Source organism: Mastomys coucha, unplaced genomic scaffold, assembly GCF_008632895.1.
Source record: "Mastomys coucha isolate ucsf_1 unplaced genomic scaffold, UCSF_Mcou_1 pScaffold20, whole genome shotgun sequence".
Taxonomy (NCBI): domain Eukaryota; kingdom Metazoa; phylum Chordata; class Mammalia; order Rodentia; family Muridae; genus Mastomys; species Mastomys coucha.
This window is the reverse complement of record NW_022196903.1, coordinates 26,486,281-26,507,442: the sequence shown is the minus strand read 5'-3', so window position 1 is coordinate 26,507,442 and position 21,162 is coordinate 26,486,281. Positions and strand designations below refer to the sequence as shown.

The following is a 21,162-nucleotide window of genomic DNA, read 5'->3' as shown; positions in this document are numbered from 1 at the left end:
CCACACAAACCTAATTCCACCTCTTAGAACAAAAACAACAGGAAGTAACAATTACTTTTTCTTAATATTTTAATATGAAAATTAATAGTACCAGCATATCCTAATCGATTGAAATCCAAAAATATGAAGAATTAGAAATTTATTGACTGTTATCCAATGGTCTCTCTAATTTGGTAATTGGAGCAATAGGTCCAATATTATACAATACATATACACTTTCAGCTTGTTTGTTCGTGACAGTGTCTTGCTGTGTACAACATAAAGGTCTTGAGATCTTGCTTCTCCTATCTCAGCCTCTCTGGTAGTAGTATTGTTTATTCATGTTTTCACACTATACTATGGTTTTCAGAACAGCTTGCATATTTTAAAAGTATTTATATACCCAAAAGAAACATAGAGAATTAAATTGGGGGAGGGGGTTTGTAAGAGAACAAAGAGTGAGACTGAATGCTTTGCTTGATGTCTGTAACTCTTACCACAGTAAGAGCCAAGATCTTAAGCTCTACTAAATACAAAACAAACAAAAACACTTTATATATTTTTGTTCATTTAAGAAAATATTAGTAGTGATGTATTATTTTGAAATATACAGTTAATGTTTGGAGTTATTTAAAATTACATTGAGAAAAATGTATGTATTTTCAGTATTGCCGTAGACAAGCATCTACATAAGACTGTTAAATTGATTGTTGTTTTATATCAAACAACTTTTATAATACTCATTTTTATTGTTATAATATTTTATAAATTTCAAAAAATATGACAAAAAAGGTATTGTAGATATTGAAGGGGGTCTCTGGGAGGAGTTGGGGTACAAAAGGAACACAAGAATGTGATTTAATTCTATTTACTTAAAATATGTTTTTAAATGGTAACAAATTCAGATAAATTAAAATCATGTAACTTTTCTCATTATAATGCAATAAAACTTAAAAAAATCAATATGCAAAAATATCAAAAACTATTTTCAAGGAAAAGTTCAAAATAGAGTATGGTGGGAACATGTGAAAGACATTTGGTTAAAAGTAAAATTATTTTAATTGACACTTAACCCAATTTTCATTAACTATTTTTCTTTAATTTTAATTTTTTTTATTTACTGGAATTAAGCTTTTTTTCATGTAATATAAGTCTGATTACAATTTCCCCTCTCCCTACTCCTCCCAGTTCCTCCCCAAGTCCCCTCACACCTGGATCCCCACCCTTTCTATCTCCTTAGAAAACAGGTACCTAAGGAATAACGAAAATAATAAAACAAATCAAAAACAAAACAAAATAGGATTCTGAGATTTACAAAAGTGTGGAATCAATACAATTTGTATAAAGTTTATTGCAAGCTCATCAGCAATTAAAAACCAATATTCTAGAGACTGAAGGAAACAAAGAAGGAAGGCAATAGTTACTGTCCTAATCCTAGGTAAAATTTAATGATGGTTATGATAATAGCCACATCTATATAAAATACTTTTGGTTAATGAGAAGTTAAAAATGAGAAAATGTATAAAACATAAAACATACACACAGTGAAAAATAACTTAGATTTTTTTAATTATAAAGTAGTTTAAAAGTTAAACCTGATTCTCCATTTTGAAACCACATTATAGTCTCATAGCCCACCATTCCCAACATCAAGTGTTTCCTGTATTTCGATATACATGCAAAACAGCTTGAGGGTACAGTGGGAAGTTTAGAGACAATTCTGATGTTCACAAGAACATACGATCTTACTAACTTCTAGGTATAAACAACTCTTGCTTAAGCTTTTAGATGATGCAATGGTAACCTGCATCACACAAAATATTATGATTCACAAAATATTATAGCTGACTACCAATACTTTAAAATGCCTATGTTTTAATTTGCAATAGCTCCATGTTCTAATTTTTCCCCATCAGTTCTAAGAACAAAATTTTTATTTGACCTACATACAGCTCCCTCAGCTGAAATTTTTTACTCTGAAATATTTTGTTTTGATCTGGTTTTTAAAAATAAGGGGGAAAATGCATGTGTCCAGTTATAGTCAGTCACTTTATATAGAACATGGAGAAAATACAAGGAAATCTAGAATTCTGAAATGCATGGTATAACAAAATATTCACTGATGTATTCTCGTAACTACCTGATTAAACCAAATGTACTCTTTCTCACCAAAACTACAGTAATTTCCCACATTTCAAAAGATATCACAAACCAGGCAAATACTCAAAGAAAAGCAACTGAGGGTTCTAAATTGTAGTTTGTTAATTCTATATCCTGTGAAGAACTATAACCAGCCTGAGTGAGAATGTCAGAACTTATTTTCACAGCAGGCTAGGAGAGAGGATCTCTGTTTTGGTGAGGAAGATATGCACGTTTTATTGCCTTAAAAACACAATGATACTGCTGCCAGGAAGAATCTGACATTAAATCAAAATTCATGTCAATACTGAAGAAAGAAAGGTGCTTGATATTGCAGTTACAAGCCAAAGTAAGGCAGCACTGAGCAAGGCACAGGTCAAGGACCAGAGCTGCAGCCCAGTTGCTCCAGCTGCTCCAGAGTCCGAGGACAAAATAGCTGCAGGTCAGATACTGCTGAAATGAACGAAAACAGCAAGCAAAGGGCAGAGATCTCCGAAGCTGCTGGAAAGAAGACTATAAGAGCCACTGAAGACATGTTCACACAGCAGACAGGCAAATATGCCTGAAAGACAGAAATCTTGAAAAAGATTTGCTTCTACCCCATGGAACAAAATCCTGAGAGAGTCACTTCTCAAGCTCAGGAATTAGGTGAATGAAGTTACTGGGTTATAGTCAAGTTATACTGCTAGAACCTTCTTACAAATATTGACACTGCAAGTATTCCAAACACGGCAAACTCTTTTTCTCTCTACTTTCTCCATACAAACAAGGGAAGTTTAATTCCTCTTTCTTGAATGATCTTGAACATCAACAGAAAAGCCTATATGTCACGATTGTATATAATCCTTGATCTATAAAAACTAGACTTTAAAAACTTTCCTCCATAAATACAAAACTAAGGTCTAATTTGAAATTTTATACCTAAAAATTATTTTTGAATAAATCAAATATGCCTGTTCAATTTCTTTTGTTCCCCTCAGATAGATGGTGTAATGAGACACCTTGTCAGTTCAGCTAGCCTTTAATTAGCAATCAATCCTCCTGCCTCAACCTTCCCAATGCTGGAGTGCACTACAGCTATTCACTTTTATTTTACCCAATTGAGCATCCTTAAGGGCAGTGCATCATAGTTCTTCATTTTCCTTTAAGCACTTACACTAGAAAAACATTTCTAAACTTTACCCATTCCTTCTTTACCTCTTTTGTCTCTTCCGGATCCGAATGATCCACAGTTATATAAAGATCATTCTGTAAATACTTCAGAGCACTAAGGGGATCCATTTGGGCCTTTTCTTCAAACCTAGAAAATACAAAACAAGGGAAACAATTACTTTGAGTTATAAGAAATGCCTTTAAGGCTTGAAGAAAGGTATACTGCTTAGAGATAAGCTCTTCTGGGTATCTAAAAAAATTGTTCTTGAGCATCCAGAGTAAGAATTCTCCCATGCAGACTGTACAGATGTCATCTCTGTAGAGAGGCACTAGAAATGCTCTGTGGCACAGACACAAGTGTGCTGCCAGGAAGTCTGTGACAGAGCTTCTACCTTTGCTGTGGAATGTGTGAAGGCTGGCGAGATGCCTCGGTAATGGAGTCTTAACCAGTCAGTTACTGAGGGGAGGTCACTCCTCAGATTGTCCTCTGACCTCCACACACATACTATAATGCGCATATTCACTCACACAGTAACTTTAAAAGACCCCAATGTGTCACATCAAAACCAAGTTGCTATAGACTTAAAACTGCTTCCTTAGTCTCACAGACTAAATCTGTATCTAGGCTCTGAGGCCTTAGAGAAAACAAAATCAGAAGCAGCCAGCTGAACAATGAGGCAAACAATAAAGTCACTGGAGCTGTTCCAGCATCACACACAACTCTTCATCTGGCCTTACTAAAAGCAGAGGAGGGGTTTTTATGCCTGCCTGGGCTACTGCTAAAATAGCTGTTTTAACTGAGATATCCTATGCATACCCTAGTCCCCTGCAATGTGAAATAAACCCAAATTTCACTTGCCATTCTACTAAGTTCAGTAAAGAACTCAGTTTCCTGAAAGTACATCTTCCCTCGTTTGTGGGCTTTGTCATTGTTTCCACTCTAGGCTCTCTTGACCAGTAAAGAGCGTTTCTGAAATTGGTTTCTATAGTCTAGAACTGCGTTTATTCAATAATTCTTCTCTGTTGCTAAATACGATTTTAATACTATAAGAAGTCTTGCTCCTTTCTAACACAAGTCATCATCAAATTCAAAAGATGAATATTTTATGAAAAGCCAATCAGTTCACAAGATTCTTCATTTCCTCAAAATCTATATTTTACCTAAATAGAACAAACAACTTCCTACAAGAAAAACAAAAAGTCGCCTGACGGTGGTGGCACAAGCCTTTGATCCCAGCACTTGGGAGGCAGAGGCAGGTGGATTTCTGAGTTCGAGGCCAAGCCTGGTCTACAGAGTGAGTTCCAGGACAGCCAGGGCTACACAGAGAAACCCTGTCTCAAAAAAACTAAAATCAAAACCAAAACCAAACCAAAAGTCATTCTAGTAGTACTAGTGTCTATATAATCAAAGGCTGTCTAATTAGTATGTTATTTCTATCAAAATGTGTTAACCACATTATAGAAACAAGCTTCTATATGTAATATAGTAAACTCTTAAATTTAGCAAAAGTTTAGCATAAGGTCTACATGTTTTCACATGTTTACAGTGGGTCTTCTATTATCCATTTGATTGTCCCTTGTTAACATATTAACACCGTTTATGGTATTTCACTCACTCACTGACTCAAGAGAATAAGACTCCTAATTTTCAGTTAAATAAAGTCTGTATGTAATAAAATTGTAAAGGCCATGACTAAATATCAAATACTATTTGGGGGCATTACTCTCTTTATTACAATCTAAAGGAAAGGCAGGGGAGTTGTTAGCTTAGTGGGTAAAGTGCTTGCTGAGCAAACACGGGGTCCTGAGTCCAGATCCCAGAATCGACATCAAAAGCCCGGAGAGGCAGTGCATACCTGCCGGGAGGTGCATACCTGACAGGGAGAGTCTCTGGAGTCAGTCTAGCTGAATGGCTAACTCATCTCAGAACTTAACCCACAAAGGCCTAGAAACAGAACTTGTGTTTAAAGGTCCACCATTTCTCTAGTTCTTTACTTGGAATAATAGTAGTAGCATAAAAATACAGACCACACTATCTCAGTCCTTTCTTATGGTTACTTTTGGCATTTGTTCCGACAGCTAAAGTCTAATATTGAAAAAGGACCTTGAATACATATTTATTTTTGTCTTTTAAAAAATTTACTTATGGGTTGGAGAGATGGCTCAACAATTAAAAGCACTGACTACTCTTCCAGAGGTTCTGAGTTCAATTCCCAGCAACCACATGGTGGCCCACAACTGTCTGTAATGGATCCGATGCCCTATTCTGGTGTGTCTGAAGACAGCTACAGTGTACTCAAATAAAATAAATAAATCTTTAAAAAAATTGTACTTATTCTTTTTGCTGGTCTTGAACTCACATAGATCCTCTTGACTTTGCTTGCTAAGTGCTGAAATTAAAGGCTTGAATCACTTCTGCAGGCTGCATCAGAAGTCTTTGAAAAGCTAACTTTAACTTTCTACCCAGCTAGCTCAAAGTATCTCATTGGTTAAACCTTATTAACAGTCCATTCCTTGTCATACCACCCATGAAAGCCACACTCCTCTTTTTAGATTCTACAGAAAACAAACTTGTTTATTTACAAAGATGCCTCATAGCATCTTCTGCATTAATTTCTCAAAAATACAACTTGTGAAAGTTGAGAAAGATAATTAAGCATATTTTTTTTAAAAAAAGCACAGGTTTGCTTTATGCATATACAGACATTTTAGGCAATTATACTCTACATAAAATCTAATACATAAATACATGTGATAAACATAAAAATGCACACATATACCCCCATACATACCACATGCATAGTGGTTACATGGAGCTCTCTGTAGCCAGAATGGTCAGGAGCAAACCCTCACTTTATCAGTTCAGCTGAGTGACCTTATGAGTTATATAAACCATTTAAAAATCCCTCAGTTTTCTACTTTGACAAAATGACGACAATGGCAGTTTTCACTCCATTATCTAGCTATGAGACTAAGACTCAGATACTAGCATATAGAAATAAATGAGTGACAGCCTTCTTCTGAACTGCAAGCTTTTATCAGCACTTAAGACTGCCAGTAACCCAAACAAGTGCATTTCTACATTCTTGGTGACTTGCTACATTAGAATAAATCATGTCTAACCAGCCACACAATTTTATAATTATCCTACAATTGATGTTATTTTTTTCTGTTAACACTTAAAAAATTTCACTTGCTTTTTAAAAAATTAGCAAGGATACGTGTATGTATCCTTTCTTTGTATCTTCCTTTGAAAGAAGAAAGCAAAAGGGAAGAACAGACATTTACAAAACCCAATACATTTACAGCACTTGACTACCTGGCAATCACAAGAGACTTGGATCCCACAGCTAGGTCATACCAAGAGTAGCTAACAATGCTAACTAAAGACTTTTAGTTATAAAAAAAATTCCTTTCAGACAGGGTCTCACTATGTAACTTTGGCTATTCTGGAACTTACTATGTAGATCATGCAGGTCTTGAACTCACAGAGCTCCATCTGCCTCTGCCTCCTGAGTGCTAGTATTAAAGGTGTAAGCTACCACGCCAGCTTAGTAAATTATATTTATACCTGTGTTTTCTTATGAGGTACTTGCAGTGCCTCAGTAAGTAATCTTTTGAAGGTCTGCACAACTTCAGTGACCAGAAGTCATCTAGTCTCATCTTTGGAGAGCAAGATTTTCCTGGATTTCCACCAAATAAATAATGAACCTATAAAAACAAAATCAAACAAAACCACTCACAAACAACAAACCAGAAGTTAAAGAACACATACACACTCAAAAGACTACAAAGGTCATAACAAAATTTCTTTTACCAGGAGTACATAATAGCTAACTCTCTTTGCCTTATTCATTTGACAATCTTTTAAACTGATACAATGGTTTCCCATGATTTTTTCCATTTTCATTTTACGCTAAAGCATTTTCCTAATCTACATTTGTATTAAAATCATACTATCATAATTACAATGATAATAGAAGATTGTAACAAAAACCAATGTAGGAATAAGCTAATCCAACATAGTTTTAGAGAGCTACAAATAAAAGGGTTTCTAGTTAATTGTTGATCAAACTAGAAAATAGTATATTTAAAATAATTCTGATACAGTATTTAATAAAATCATTGAAGGCCAAGAGAATAGAAAACTTTAATATCTTACTTTGCTTTAACCTGAATGCCAACTAGTGAATGATACTTAAAACTTTCAGATTATTATTCCATTGTTCAATTAGTACTAAACAAGAAATGTAAAAGAATTCCAATAGCGATTTCACAGAGTAGTTTTAATATTATTCTAAACTTATATTAAATATTACAACATTTCCCTGAATAATGAAAACATTTGTATGTCTTAGCTTAGCATGTATGAGATATTACAAAATAAATATTATTTCTAGCCCATTAAATGAAAATCTTCATTAACCTCTTAAGTTGGAAAACTCTAGAGTAAGAGCTTGTGTTCCTTCTCCTGTTGTTGTTTTTCTGGTTTCAAGCTAAACTGCACAAATATTAAAAGTTCATCTATAGTTGAAACACAAAAGTAAATTTCAAGATACCTGAGTCCAGTTACTAAATTACACATCAAATCTGAGTGAAAAAGAGTTACAGAAACTACTCTGAACACTTATTGTTTTTATTAGCTATTTTCTTTATTTATATTTCAAATGTTCTTCTCTTTCCTGGTTTCTCCTCCAAAATACCCCCATCCCCTTCCTCCTCCTGCTACTCACAAACCCACCCTCTCCCACTTCCTGGCCCGGGCAGTCCCATACACTGGGACATAGAGCCTTCACAGGACCAAGGGCCTGAACACTTAATGAAACAAAAATTATTTTTATAGTGCTGATAGATAGAGGTTACTTATACCAGAAATATATAGATCAAATGATTTCTTATATAATTGGAAAAGCTAATGCCAGATCCTTTTCAAAATGCAAAAACTGTATTTTATACTTGGCTATTGTAATGGTTTAAATTTGCTTGGCCCAGGGAGTGGCACTATTAGGAGGTGTGGCCTTGAAGACCCTCATTCTAGCTGCCTGGAACCCAGTCTTCTCCTATAGGCCTTCAGATAAAGACATAGAACTCTCAGCTCTGCCTGTACCATGCCTGCCTGGATGCTGCCATGCTCCCACCTTGATGATAATAGACTGAACCTCTGAACCTGTAAGCCAGACCCAATTAAATGTCCTTATAAGAGTTGTCTTAGTCACGGTGTCTGTTCACAGCCGTAAAATCCAAACTAAGACAGATATTCACAACATATATACAATGACACAGGTTATTTATCTATTCTGTAGAGTGATAAAGAAGCCAGTGATGATTTCAAAATAGGACAAATGTTATGGTGTAAACCTGTAAGGCAAAAGAAGCTTGCGTTTGAGACTAGCCTAGGCTACTTAGTGAGATCCTGTTCCAGAGTAGGGTAGAAAAATAAAAATAACATGATAAGAAGTGCCAAGGTATAAGAATATACATAAGGTATATTCTTTTCAAGAATTTTAGAAAAAACTGGGGCTAGTAGGATAGTCTTGTAATTCTAGCTATTTGGGAAGCTGAGGCAGGAGGATTCTAAGCTTTGCTTGGGCTACAGAGAGTTCAAGGCATCCTGGGCAACTTACCCAGTTAAAAAAAAAAGTAAAAAAAGGAAATAAGACCTATTCAGAGATCCTTTCAGACTGCATATTTCACTGAAAATGCAAAGATCAAAGTGGTCAGCATACCTTGTGTAGTTCATCATAAACGAGCTGATGGGCAAACCTTGGGCATGGTTCTTCTTCCTGAAGACTTTTACTCAGATTCTCTTTTGCAGCTTGATCATTCTTATAGACACAAGACCTGGAAGACACTGCTTTTAAGACACTGTACTTCAGAGAATCACCAGCAGCCATATAAGTTTATACAATTATAGCCAGTAAGTTAACTGCCAATGCCCAAATAATCAGCAGAAACAAATGTACACTTGTTCATATCAAAGTGCAAAGGCAGGAACTCTCACGAAAGGACACACACTTTTTAGAGCTAATTCTGACCTTTCACAATAGCTTACTTCAGAACTACCTATCTTGTACCCAGAAACAGGAACTGACTGATGTAGTATTTTACTGTGTACTCACAGTAGAAGACTCAAGCACTCTTGTTCTGAATGCAAACAAAACATCTTTCTCAGAAAACAACAGCTTTCAGTTGCCAAGCATACTACCATAGAAAACAGAACCATTCTTGGAAGTGTTTCTGTTCTGTCACTGAATACAAGAGCTGGATCTTCTGCAACTGTGTTTCCCCAGCAAAACATGTAGCGTCTGCTTTGCCAGATGCTCTGAGACAAGGCTTGGCTTGGAAATGCTAACTCAAAACTATTCCTTCACCAGCATTAGGACATGGAGATGTTTACAGAACATTAGTTTTAACTTTATCTAGCTACTTGGTGGCAGAACCTAGTCCAGTATACAACTCTTTAAATCTCCAGAAAGGGAAGTGACCAGAGTAAAGTGAGCAGAGTAAAATCCCACTCCTTTGATGCCGTTGTACACACAAGTACTGATTTTATTTACAATACTCATTTCTTTAAAGTACTAATATTTTAGGCCAGGTGGGGCAGCTCACACCTATAACCCCAGGTAGAAGCAAGAAAATTGTGAGTCCAAAGCCAGCTAGGGCTATATAATAAAATGTCTCAAAATATGTAACACAAATTTAGTATTCTTTCAATATCACAAATTAACACAAGTCTCCTACTCCTCTAATTTTTAAATAAACCAACTTCATTATGTATCTCTGGGATTGCAGCACAGACAAGAGTCCTTACCAGCTATTCCTCACAATGTCATAAATCCAGAATGAATTTCTCACATTCTCTTCCCTCTTTTCTTTGTCTTTGCTAAGTCCAGATAAGACATGTATTTCATTCAGTTCTGGATCAATAGTTGCTCTCTGTGTGAATCCGGTCATTGGAACTAAAAATGAAAAGAATACTTAAGATGGCAATATTCACAATAAACAGCAGACTAGAACTAACTCATTATGTATCTTTAATTTGCTCTATATGCCAACTGTAACACACCTCACAATCATTTGATTTAAACAATAGACATTGTTTACAGCCTTCCTTTTGCTCTAGAATGTAATCGACATAAAGGCAGAGGTTGCTTTGTTCACTACTTGTTCTCAGTATCAAAAGTAGAACATATACACAACACACACTTACAAAGAAAGGGGGAGGGGAAGAGAGGAGAGAGGGAGAGGGAGGGAGGAAGCACACAAGTGAGTTTGTGCACAGGAGTGAGCACCAGAACAAGAGCAAAAGTGATTTTAAAAATGCAAAGGTAATCTACAGAATAGGAACAAAGATGTGCAAGCCATAGACCTGAAAGGCCTGTGTCCAGGGTAAATAACTGATGACTCGTTCTTAACTTCCTAACAGGTAAGGCATCTCCAAGAATATACAGAAGTGGTCAATAAGCACAGTGAATGCTACTCAACATCACTGTCCTTAAGAACTACAAATCCAAACTGTAATACAGCATCATTTTATGCAGGCAAGGTGACATATACCCCTATAATCCTAGCACTCTGGAAGCTAAGGCAGAATTTAAGATGAAAGTTTTGATCACATATGTTGTGAGTTTACTGATCTCTTTTTGAGACAGCTACAGTCCTCTAGTGTCTACTCATGTTGATCTATGAGGAGGTAATGTTCTTCAGAGAATAAGCAATATATTCTTTTGGATTGTATAAAGGAGAGGATTCAGAGGCCAAACCTGGACTGGGACCCACACCAGTGGGTTTATGGGAAACAGGAGGGAAGAGCAGTAAGGAAGTGAAGCTAGGCAACAATAACTACAGCCCTATACAAGGACTGTACTTTTAAACCATTGGGGATAAACACAAGGCAGTCACTGAAAGAGAAGAGGAGAAGAAATGAACTAGTGAGCTCAGAGGCCAGTCCTGCTTTCATCAACTCTGAGCACCTCAGGAGTTCCTGCTGTGGTGGTCTGAATGAGAATGGCCCCATATCCTCCTGTGTTTGAATACTTTATTCCCAGTTGGGGACCCATTTACTGGGGGTGGGGTACAGGGTGGGCTTTGAGGTTTCAAAAGCCCACACCATTCCTAGTGCCTCTCTGTCTCTGCTTCCTGTCTGTGGATGAGGTTGTAAGCTCTCAGCTATGGCTCCAGTGTCATGTTTTGCTGCCTGCTGCTAGGTTCCCTGCTATGACAGTCATGGGGTCTAATCCTCCAGAAATGTAAGCCCCAAATTAAACTCCTTCTGTTGTAAGTTTCCTTGATCATGGTGTTTTGCCAAGGCAATAGAACAGTAACTAAGACACCTGCATTGCATAATGCTGCTGTTTGGATTCTGACAATGAATGAGCTACTGCTAAGTACTTCTTCTATAATGGTAGGCTAAGAATAATAATTCAAGGTAGTTTGGAGATAGAGTCTTTGGGTCACTTAAACTGAGTTCTTAGACCCTACTTGGCTCTTTATTTTAGGGTTTCACAGCTGTCAACAGATACCATGACCAAGGCAAGTCTTATAAGGACAACATTTAACTGGGACTAGCTTATAGGTTCAGTCCATTATCATCAAGGTGGGAAGTATGGCAGTGTCCAGGCAGGCATGGCACCAAAGTTGCTGAGAGGTCTACATCTTCATCCAAAAGAAGGCAGGAGCAGACTGCCTTTCAGGTGGTTAGGAAGGTATCAAAGCCCACCCCCATAGTAACACACTTCCTCTGATAAGGCCACACTTCCTAATAGTGCCACTCCCTGAGCCAAGTATATTCAAACCACCACACTCTTATTTTTACTTCTCTTAGACTGAATTTGGATAAAGAAATTAGCAAACTGTGTTAGTTTACTACTTTGGTAATAATATTTTATACTATAATGTCCTATATTGTTTGAATCTTGCTTTATTAATTACATGTATCATTTTTATAATAATGAACTAAAAACTGGATTAAAAAAACCAGCATTATCAAAACCCAAAAGACCCAAATGTCAAAAAAGCAAAAGGACATTCCACCCTAACATGCCATAACTATTAATCTGGTCATGTATATTATTATCCCCAAGAAGAAGACAAGGCTACCTTCTCACTTTACAGTTTTTAATAGGTGGCAGAGATGCTGAACAAGGGCTTAGGGGACTAGGGCTGGGGTGTGCAACATAGGTGATTTAAAACACGTGATTTTAAATGCTTTTCAATTGAGCTGCTTTTAATAAGCTTGACCAAATGCCAGAAATTTAACCAGTCTTTACAAACTGACACACAGAAAGAAATGAGTCAGGCTGGCGAGATGGCTCAGCAGTTAAGAGCACTGACTCCTCTTCCAAAGGTCCTGAGTTCAAATCCCAGCAACCACATGGTGGCTCACAACCATCTGTAATGAGATCTGACGCCCTCTTCTGGTGTGTCTGAAGACAGCTACAGTGTACTTACATATAACAATAAATAAATCTTTAAAAAAAAAAAAAGAAAGAAATGAGTCGTGCAGATCAGTAAATGAGACAAGTTAACGCCACATACATTCTGAATGTATGCTTGTTTGAAACCACAAGTTAACCATGCGTACATTCTGAACACGTTTGTCTGAGATCACAAGCTAAATTCATAACATATTCTGAATGCATGCTTGTCTGAGACCACAAATTAATCCTGCACACATACTGAATATATGCTCTCTGATACCACAATTTAACCATGAACACATTCTGAATATATACTTGTCTGAGATCATAAGTTAATCATGCACACATTCTAAATACATACTTGTTTGAGAAAACAGTAGAATTACATAGCAATTATCTGTCAGTCTGTTATTTTTGGTTTGTTTAAAAAAATTGTGATAGTTCTTCACTTTTCCTAGTTTTTTTGTAGGAAAAAAGGACAAGTAAGAGGGGAAGTAAGAAATCATGACAGTCTGAATATTATTTGTTTCTTTTTTCCTTCCTTGGTTTGACCACATAATAAACAGTGATGCCAGAATTTTTTACTTAGAAGAAAACCTTAGAAAGAAGACAAAGAAACTAATATTTTTGAAGTCCTTTCAATTACTGAGGAAATTTATGCTATTATATTAATTAATAAATTAATCACATCTTTATTTTGCTTCATAGTCCAAAGTATATATTTATTAATTTCTTTAGCTAAGACATAGACACAGAACAATTGAGGAACTTCCAAAGAAACATGAAACAATAAGAACAGCTCTCCACGGGGTCTCTATTTGGTAGAATACTTTTAAACTCAAGACAAAGAAGAACCCGAGTAGCTGATTAACTCATACAGCTCCTGGGGTGTCTTAGCACATTGACTAAATCATGATGCTATGTTCACATCTCTGTAGAGTGCCTGGCCTGCACCTCTTTCTTAAAGTTGCCAGCTGTAGCTCTAAGTGTCACATACTTTCATAGAGCATCCAAGAGATGGAGAGTACTCCCTTAGCACCTCTCCACTGTCATGAGAAAGGATGTTTCTCTAAATGCCTTGTAATACTTTGCTATGTGTGACTAGCTAGACCTGAGTCACACACAGAGGTAAAATGAAAGAAACTTAAATGATAACAACTAATGGCTTGAACTAGCTATGATTTCTCCCCTGGGACCGGGCAACTGTCATTAAACAAAATTATGGTCTAGATTTAAAAAAAAAAGGGGTGGGGGAGACAGTGGCTCCTCCATAGGCAACAACAGTGTTGTCATCTTTTTTTTTAAACAAAAATGTGTATTTTATTTTAATGTATATACATGTTTTGTACACATGTATGTTTGTAATATGACATATATCCAAATTCCAGCACTGCATAGACTAGGTCTTATGGTGCGTGCATGTAATGTCAAGGCAAAAGTTCAAGCTACATAGCCAGCTACAGGCCACTCAGGGATGCATGAGACCCTACCTCAAAAATGATATAAGAAAAAATGATCATCCCAACCAGTGTTTCATAATAAGAATAACAAGAAGTCATTAGCTTAGAATATCTGTACTGTCTGACTTGACTTAATTGCTGGCATAATATAAGAGGGTGAAAACCAATGCAATTTCTTACATCTTTTTGTTTTCTTCAATGTCAATAACTGTAATAAATAATAAATACATTCCCATGGACAATTTTAAAGTATGACTTTGTTTTAAGGTTTTCAGGAAAATAAACTGATATATTAACTCACACAACCCTTGTATGAGAGGAAAGAGGGTAAAATCTAATACAGTGCCAGAGAAAAATGACATTTTCAGGTCAGCTGACCCAATCCTTTAATTTTCAGATGACTTTATTAGGTCCAGAAATGTTACATAAGGTGTTAATGTTGAAGACTCAGACCAAGTCTTTTGACTCAATTTCCTGTACCAAATACATCAATTTGCTGCAACAGAACACAATGGGATAAAGAAGGGCAACTATGAGAAGACAGGACTTAAAGACCAAAGCAAAGAAACAGGAAGCTTCCACAGTAGCAGGATGAGACTCTAGGAGTTCTTTATCACCAACGCTTGTATTTGCAATATGGAAAGGTTGCACTTCGGCAACATGTACATTCCTGATCTCAACTAAGCAGAAGCAGCATGCTTAACACAGCCTATAGCTAACTCTAAAGCTGTGTGGCTAACAAATCATCTAAGCATAACTCACAACTGCTGCTAAACCAGAGGTTACATGTGAGAAGCATACCAAACGCCTTGTGTTCAGTGTTAGCAATAAAGGCAATTTAGAAATAAATCCAACTTTTAGCATACTGAATTTTGATGACAAACACAATGCTAATAATGCTAAAAAGAAACCGTTCTTTCTAAGCTACAGCCATCCACCAATTTAAATTATAATTTTCTTCTAAGAGAAATGCAAAAGTGTTATATAATTATAAGTGTTATAAAAGTTAGAAAATAAGAATTGATTCAAGTTAGAAAATAAAAAGGGTTGTTTTAGATCCTGATGCTGAATCCAAGAGAATACATTTAAATAATTATAAAGAGCAATGGTTGAAGATCTTATAGTATTTGACACATAGAAAGCATTAATAAGGAGAAGCTATTTTGCTATAGTATCTCTAACTGGGGACCTCAATAGTTAAAAAACTTGTTCTATGATTTCAAACAATACAATGTAGAACTCACATAGTAAATGCAGTTTTAACCAAAGAACCCACATGAGTGAAGCACAAACATGTAATTATATATTAAGTCCATCTCAAATTACAGTAATTAACTGAAATGCAAAAGCTTCAGAAAAACAGCTAATAAACACTGGAATAGCTTAGTACATTACAAACATCTACATAATAGGTAAAAGTGGTGTTTTCTAAGGACATTTGATAATGTGGGAATTTAAAGAGGGTTCTACCTCATTACTAAATTTTTTCTTGCATAGTAGTGCTCTAATGAGATAAAATAAAATTTAAGTGTACACTGGTTAAAATGAAGTAAAAATAATTCTATGCAAATACAATACAACATGCCATTCTCCCTGATATGAGGTTTTCTGAATTATCTAACTTTGTATACTGTATTTTAACAGGTATGGAAGAATCTGAATGCTTTTAAAGAAATTCTGAATAAAATATGGGTCCCTCCTCAGAGTTTTCCAAAGCTTCTGGAATTCAGAGTCAAGGCTGCCCCTTGACTGTGTTAGCCATTAAGGGTAGAACCATATTCTTCAATTCCTAGCCTGTGTTGAAGAGTTGGAAAAGAATTTCAAGAGACTAAAATCTACAAGGTAATATCTGGGGAGTGAGCAAAGTTAGAGTTTGGAAGTAAGATGGGAAACCAGGGAACAGCATGGAGAAGGGTCAGAGGCAAGAGTAATGTCCTATCTAAAAGCAACAGTCAGTACTAATGAAGTAAGCAGTGCAGAAAGAACAGAGCAGCAAGAATAGGGCTGGGGAGCTAGGCCATAGCCTCTCACACAGTCAGGCTGTCTAAAATAAAAGATTCCTCTAATCTGAATTAGCTCTAATCAAAAAGTCAGATCAGCTTACTTCTTTATCTTCTCCATTCACAAAAAGAGCTGTATGAAGACAGAGCCCATATTCATAACTCTAGTCCTACTGTCTAGCTTGTCATTTGGCACATGTAAGTGACCAGAAACCATCTACATATTAAATGTTAGGCCCATGGCTCTGTCCTTCATAAGTAATGCAGCAGAGACTAGTTGGGAAGAGCTGAGGCACATGGTGAGAAGATGACTAGCTACAGAAGGCAAATGGGTGATACAGCCCAAACTCGTAGAGTAAGGTGGCCATGGGCACAGGCACGCTGCCACACTGACGTGATCTGATGGTGACTGGATAAACCAATGTTACTGGATGGTAGTGATGGCATCACTGGAGAAAACGAAGATACCCAACAACACCAGCCAAACTAGAGGATGAGACCATCTCCACTAGCATAGAGGTTGTGCACAAGCCCCACTCTTTCTTCAACTATAACCCTGGTAATTTACAAGTGCAGATGAACACTCTAAAAACATCAGGTAAGGCTATTTAAGAACTAAAATAGAACCCCGAGAGCTCAAACTGGGTTTCTCAATCCCCCCCAGGTACTACAATAAGAAAGTAAAAAAAGGGTGGGGGGGCAAAAAAGGGAAGGCATGAGTAAGGGAGCAGGAAGGAAGGGAAAAAAGGGAAAGGGGGAAGGAGAGGGAAGAGCAGGTAGATGGGGGCAGACCAGAACGATCCAACCAACCAACCAGCCAACCAGCCAGCCAACCAACCAGCCAACCAGCCAGCCAACCAACCAGCCAACCAACCAGCCAACCAACCAACCAACCAACCAGCCAACCAACCAACCAACCAACCAACCAGCCAACCAACCACCCAACCAACCACCCAACCAACCAATCAACCAAGCACGCACACACACACACACACACACCCCACAACCCCAAAACCAAACAGAGAAGTAAAAAATTAATTTCAGTTTAACTCTGATAGGTCAATTGAATCAATGTGTTCTTCAGTCTAAGCATAACTCTTCAAGTTTTAAGTGGGGCACATTTACCAGCTAGTTCAAACCAGATGTTCAACTCTGCCAGAAAAGTTCTCAGTAAAACACTGAACACACAATATACTAGTTTGGAACTTTTTGAGCAATGAAATTCCTAGGGTTATTGTAAAAATCAGCCACTTTGAAATGTATATTTAACAGTGATATCCTCAAAAGAAATCTGATCTAGACCCAGAAATGAAATTTTACAGTAGCTTATTTAGGAGGAAGAAAAATCATTGTTTAGTGGTTCTAATTCTCTCATTTTCAATCGTAAACATTCCCTCCTCAGAGATGCTTTCCCAAACTACTGCATCTTAAGGGTGCCTCTCACGCTGCTCATTAGCAAAGCATCCATTCTTTTCTTCACAGTACTAAGAATACAACTGCAGCTAATCTTCACTGGAATATGAACTTTTTGAGTTTGCTTTCTAAAACAATCTTTGGTAGATGAAAGTCAATGAACTCTTTGAGGAGAGAGGGTCTAAAAAAACCTTAAATGCTAGTAAACAATCAACAAATACTATTAAATTAATGAATGGATTTGTGTGCTTTGTGTGGTTAATTCCCTGTAAACCAGCTAAAAATTAAGCAATGCACAGCAACATGTAATTCTAATTCTGGAAGAGTTGACATCAGCAGTAACTAGTGAATGACACAACTTGTCTTTCTGTTACTTTAAGTCCACAGCAATAAACTATGATAAAGGAAAATTATCACCAAAAAAAAAAAAAAATCTATGTAAAATTTAAAATGTCAGAAAACAAAACTGGATACAAATACCCTTTCAAAAGATTAGGAGGTGATACATTAAAATGTTAATAGATTGTTAGTAGATTGTCTCTGAATAGTTGGATTGTTTTGTATCATTCCAAGTTAGGAGGTGATGCATTAAAATGTTAATAGATTGTTAGTAGATTGTCTCTGAATAGTTGGATTGTTTTGTATCATTCCAAGTTTTGGTGTTATTGTTTTTGAATCTCAACTATGAGATTATTACCTTTGTAGTTACAACAAAAAGGCACAAAAGAAGCACCACAATTTGGTAGTCATAACTGATTAAAGATAACAATGTTGCAAATGTCTACACAATTGTTACAAATTTAAATGTTTTCAAATTATAGCCATTAAATTTATTACAATAAAACTTTTTTAAGTAGCTTTGCTTCCACTATTATTACTCTGATACACACACACACACACACACACACACACACACATATATATTTTAGTTTTAGGAAGTGGTACAGTACAGTGAAATCTTCAATCTCTGCTCTATCACCATGTAGTTGAATTATGTTCAATGACTTATTAACCATATCAGAATCTTACCATCAATAAAAGATAATTTAGCATATAGTAAGGTCGATTAACTACAGCTGGCATGAAGCTTAGGCCCTGAGCACATGCCTGGATTTGATTAATAGCATGTCATTAGCATAAAACTAAGACATGACACCACTAAAAAGATGTGGTTATTACTGTCCATCAAAATTCTATTTAGCAGTCTACAAACACTCTGCATGAATGACTGTAACACCTGTGTTTCCAAAGTATATCCTCTCATACTCCAAGACAACATACTATAGCTTTCAATGTATCTGTCCTATCAGTTACCATCCTTTTATTGTCTTTTATTAAAGACAATGCAGCAGAAGAGGGAACCTGGGGGCTGAATCACGGCACCAGTCCCAGATGGTCTACTCTGGACTTCTTGTTTTTAGAGAGATGATTCTGCAACTATTTAAACTGCTAAGAGGTAGGTCTAGAAGGTAAACATGGATTTACCCAGTGGATCTAAAAATATTTCTTCCCTTTTTTCTTCACTATTTTGGCTACAAAAATATCTCCAGTTTAGTAACTTTTCCAAGAATTTTCTTTATCTTGTAGTATATAATGGCACTGAGAGTTTCTATGTCCTTTTAAGTCTGGTTTTCTTGAGTGCAACTTATTTTGTTCTAGGAGAATTAGGAGGTCCTCTTTCTGACAGAATATAAAAATGCACCTTAATACACAATGATCTGCCTCAATTGCAAGAGGACTTTTTGGTTTTCTGAAATTTAACTTCTTTTATTTTTATTTATTTTTTAAAGATTTATTTATTTATTTATTTATTTATTTATTTATTTATTATATGTAGCTGTCTTCAGACACTACAGAAGAGGCTGTCAGATCTCATTAGGGATGGTTATGAGCCACCATGTGGTTGCTGAGATTTGAACTCAGGACCTTCAGAAGAGCAGTCAGTGCTCTTAACCACTGAGCCATTTCTCCAGCCCCAACTTCTTTTATTTTTATTTTATTTTATTTTATTTTATTTTATTTTATTTTATTTGTAGATGGCCATTTATAATCTGAAGATCAGTGTTTTGGGTCTACAGAAATTTTCAAATACTTATTTCTACATCCTCCACTTCCTTTTGTTCTTTATTATTGGGAAAACTAGGGATGCAGGACTGTATAGACCTGGCCGTTGGATCAGAGACTAGGCTGTGAGACTGTCTATTTTACTGGTAGTCACAAAGAACAGAACACAGCAAACAAACCTCTAGCCTGAACTCCAGTAAGGAGGGTATGAGTTCAGATCCCGAGAGCCAAGTAACTCCACAGTTTTTCCTTTAGTGTTAAGTTTTATTTAAAATAACTTTTCTTCTTTGAAATTTTTATTTATTTCAACTGTGTGTAGAATTGTGTGTAGACAGGCTACTTGTCATACATTGTGTCTGCAAGAAGTCAGAAGGTAACTTCTAGGACTCAGTTCTCCTTCCACCATGAGATCCAGGGATAGAACTCACACCATCTGGTATACATCACAAGGATTTTACTCACAGAGCCATCTCACTAGACCAGCCATTTTCCTCTTCTATGTAAACAACTTTAATTAAAAGAGGGCTACTCTAACACAGTGCCCATAAATGATACCAACAAATATGTATTTGTGTGTGTGTGTGTGTGTGTGTGTGTGTGTGTGTGTGGTGTGTGTTTGCTTGCTGGTGTCTGTGGAGGCTAGAGGTCACCACTGGATGTGTTCTTCTATTGTTTCTGCCTTATCTTCAGAGACAGGGTCCCACTGACTCAGCTAGACTGGCTGATCTGCTGGTTTCACTCCCCCAGCACAGGTGTTGCAGACACATATCATCATGCCTAGCTTTTAATGGGTGCTGGTGATCTCAACTCGGGTCCTCATGCTTGTGTAGCAGTACTTTACTGACAAAGCTACCTTCCTAGTTCTAACAGAGGAATTTAAAATTAATTTTGTGGGCTGGAGAGATGGCTCAGCCGATTAAGAGCACTGACTGCTCTTCTGAAGATCATGAGTTCAAATCCCAGCAACCACATGGTGGCTCACAGCCATCAGTAATGAGTTCGGATGCCCTCTTCTGGTGTGTCTGAAAACAGTTACAGTGTACTTACATATAATAAATAAATAAATCTTTAAAAAAAAAATAAAATTAATTTTGTAAAGGCACATTGATAAAAGGATCCTTTTTATATATGGCAGCTAAAATAAAAAACAAGCTGATCTAAATTCTAACTCCAGTGCCAAACTGGGCCTTAATCAAATCTACTTTTCTGGATATAGTATTCACAGGTAAACAATTAATGTATTGGTTAACGGTTAATTAGCAAAATGAAACTTTTAAAAATAGTGTGTACAGTGTATTACTAATCATGCCAGGACAATGTACATGAATCTGGTTAGTAAAGAGCTACCTTTTTAGTAGGAGATCCTACTTAGCTGATAAGCTTACACATCCATGAGGTATAAATGACTGCACGAGACTACCCTAGACCAGCCATACTCTACTGTGCTCATGTCTCACTTACAGTTTACTACAGTGACCACAAGAGATAGATGGCATTGGCAAGTGCAGAATACTTTCCCAAATGCTGCTTTTTCAC

General features: G+C 36.5%; 1 protein-coding gene across 2 annotated transcripts in view; it reads right to left on the bottom strand.

Annotated features, from left to right (window-relative positions):
* Window positions 1–21,162, bottom strand: part of Mkln1 (muskelin 1) — a 122,202-nt gene that overhangs the window by 18,832 nt on the left and 82,208 nt on the right. For both annotated transcript variants that reach the window (XM_031381444.1, XM_031381445.1), the window contains exons 13-16: window positions 10,082–10,229; window positions 8,997–9,111; window positions 6,842–6,981; window positions 3,316–3,418 (exon numbers count right to left, since the gene is read on the bottom strand). In XM_031381444.1, the coding sequence (XP_031237304.1) occupies window positions 3,316–3,418; window positions 6,842–6,981; window positions 8,997–9,111; window positions 10,082–10,229 (506 nt within the window). The remainder of the gene's footprint in view (window positions 1–3,315; window positions 3,419–6,841; window positions 6,982–8,996; window positions 9,112–10,081; window positions 10,230–21,162) is intronic.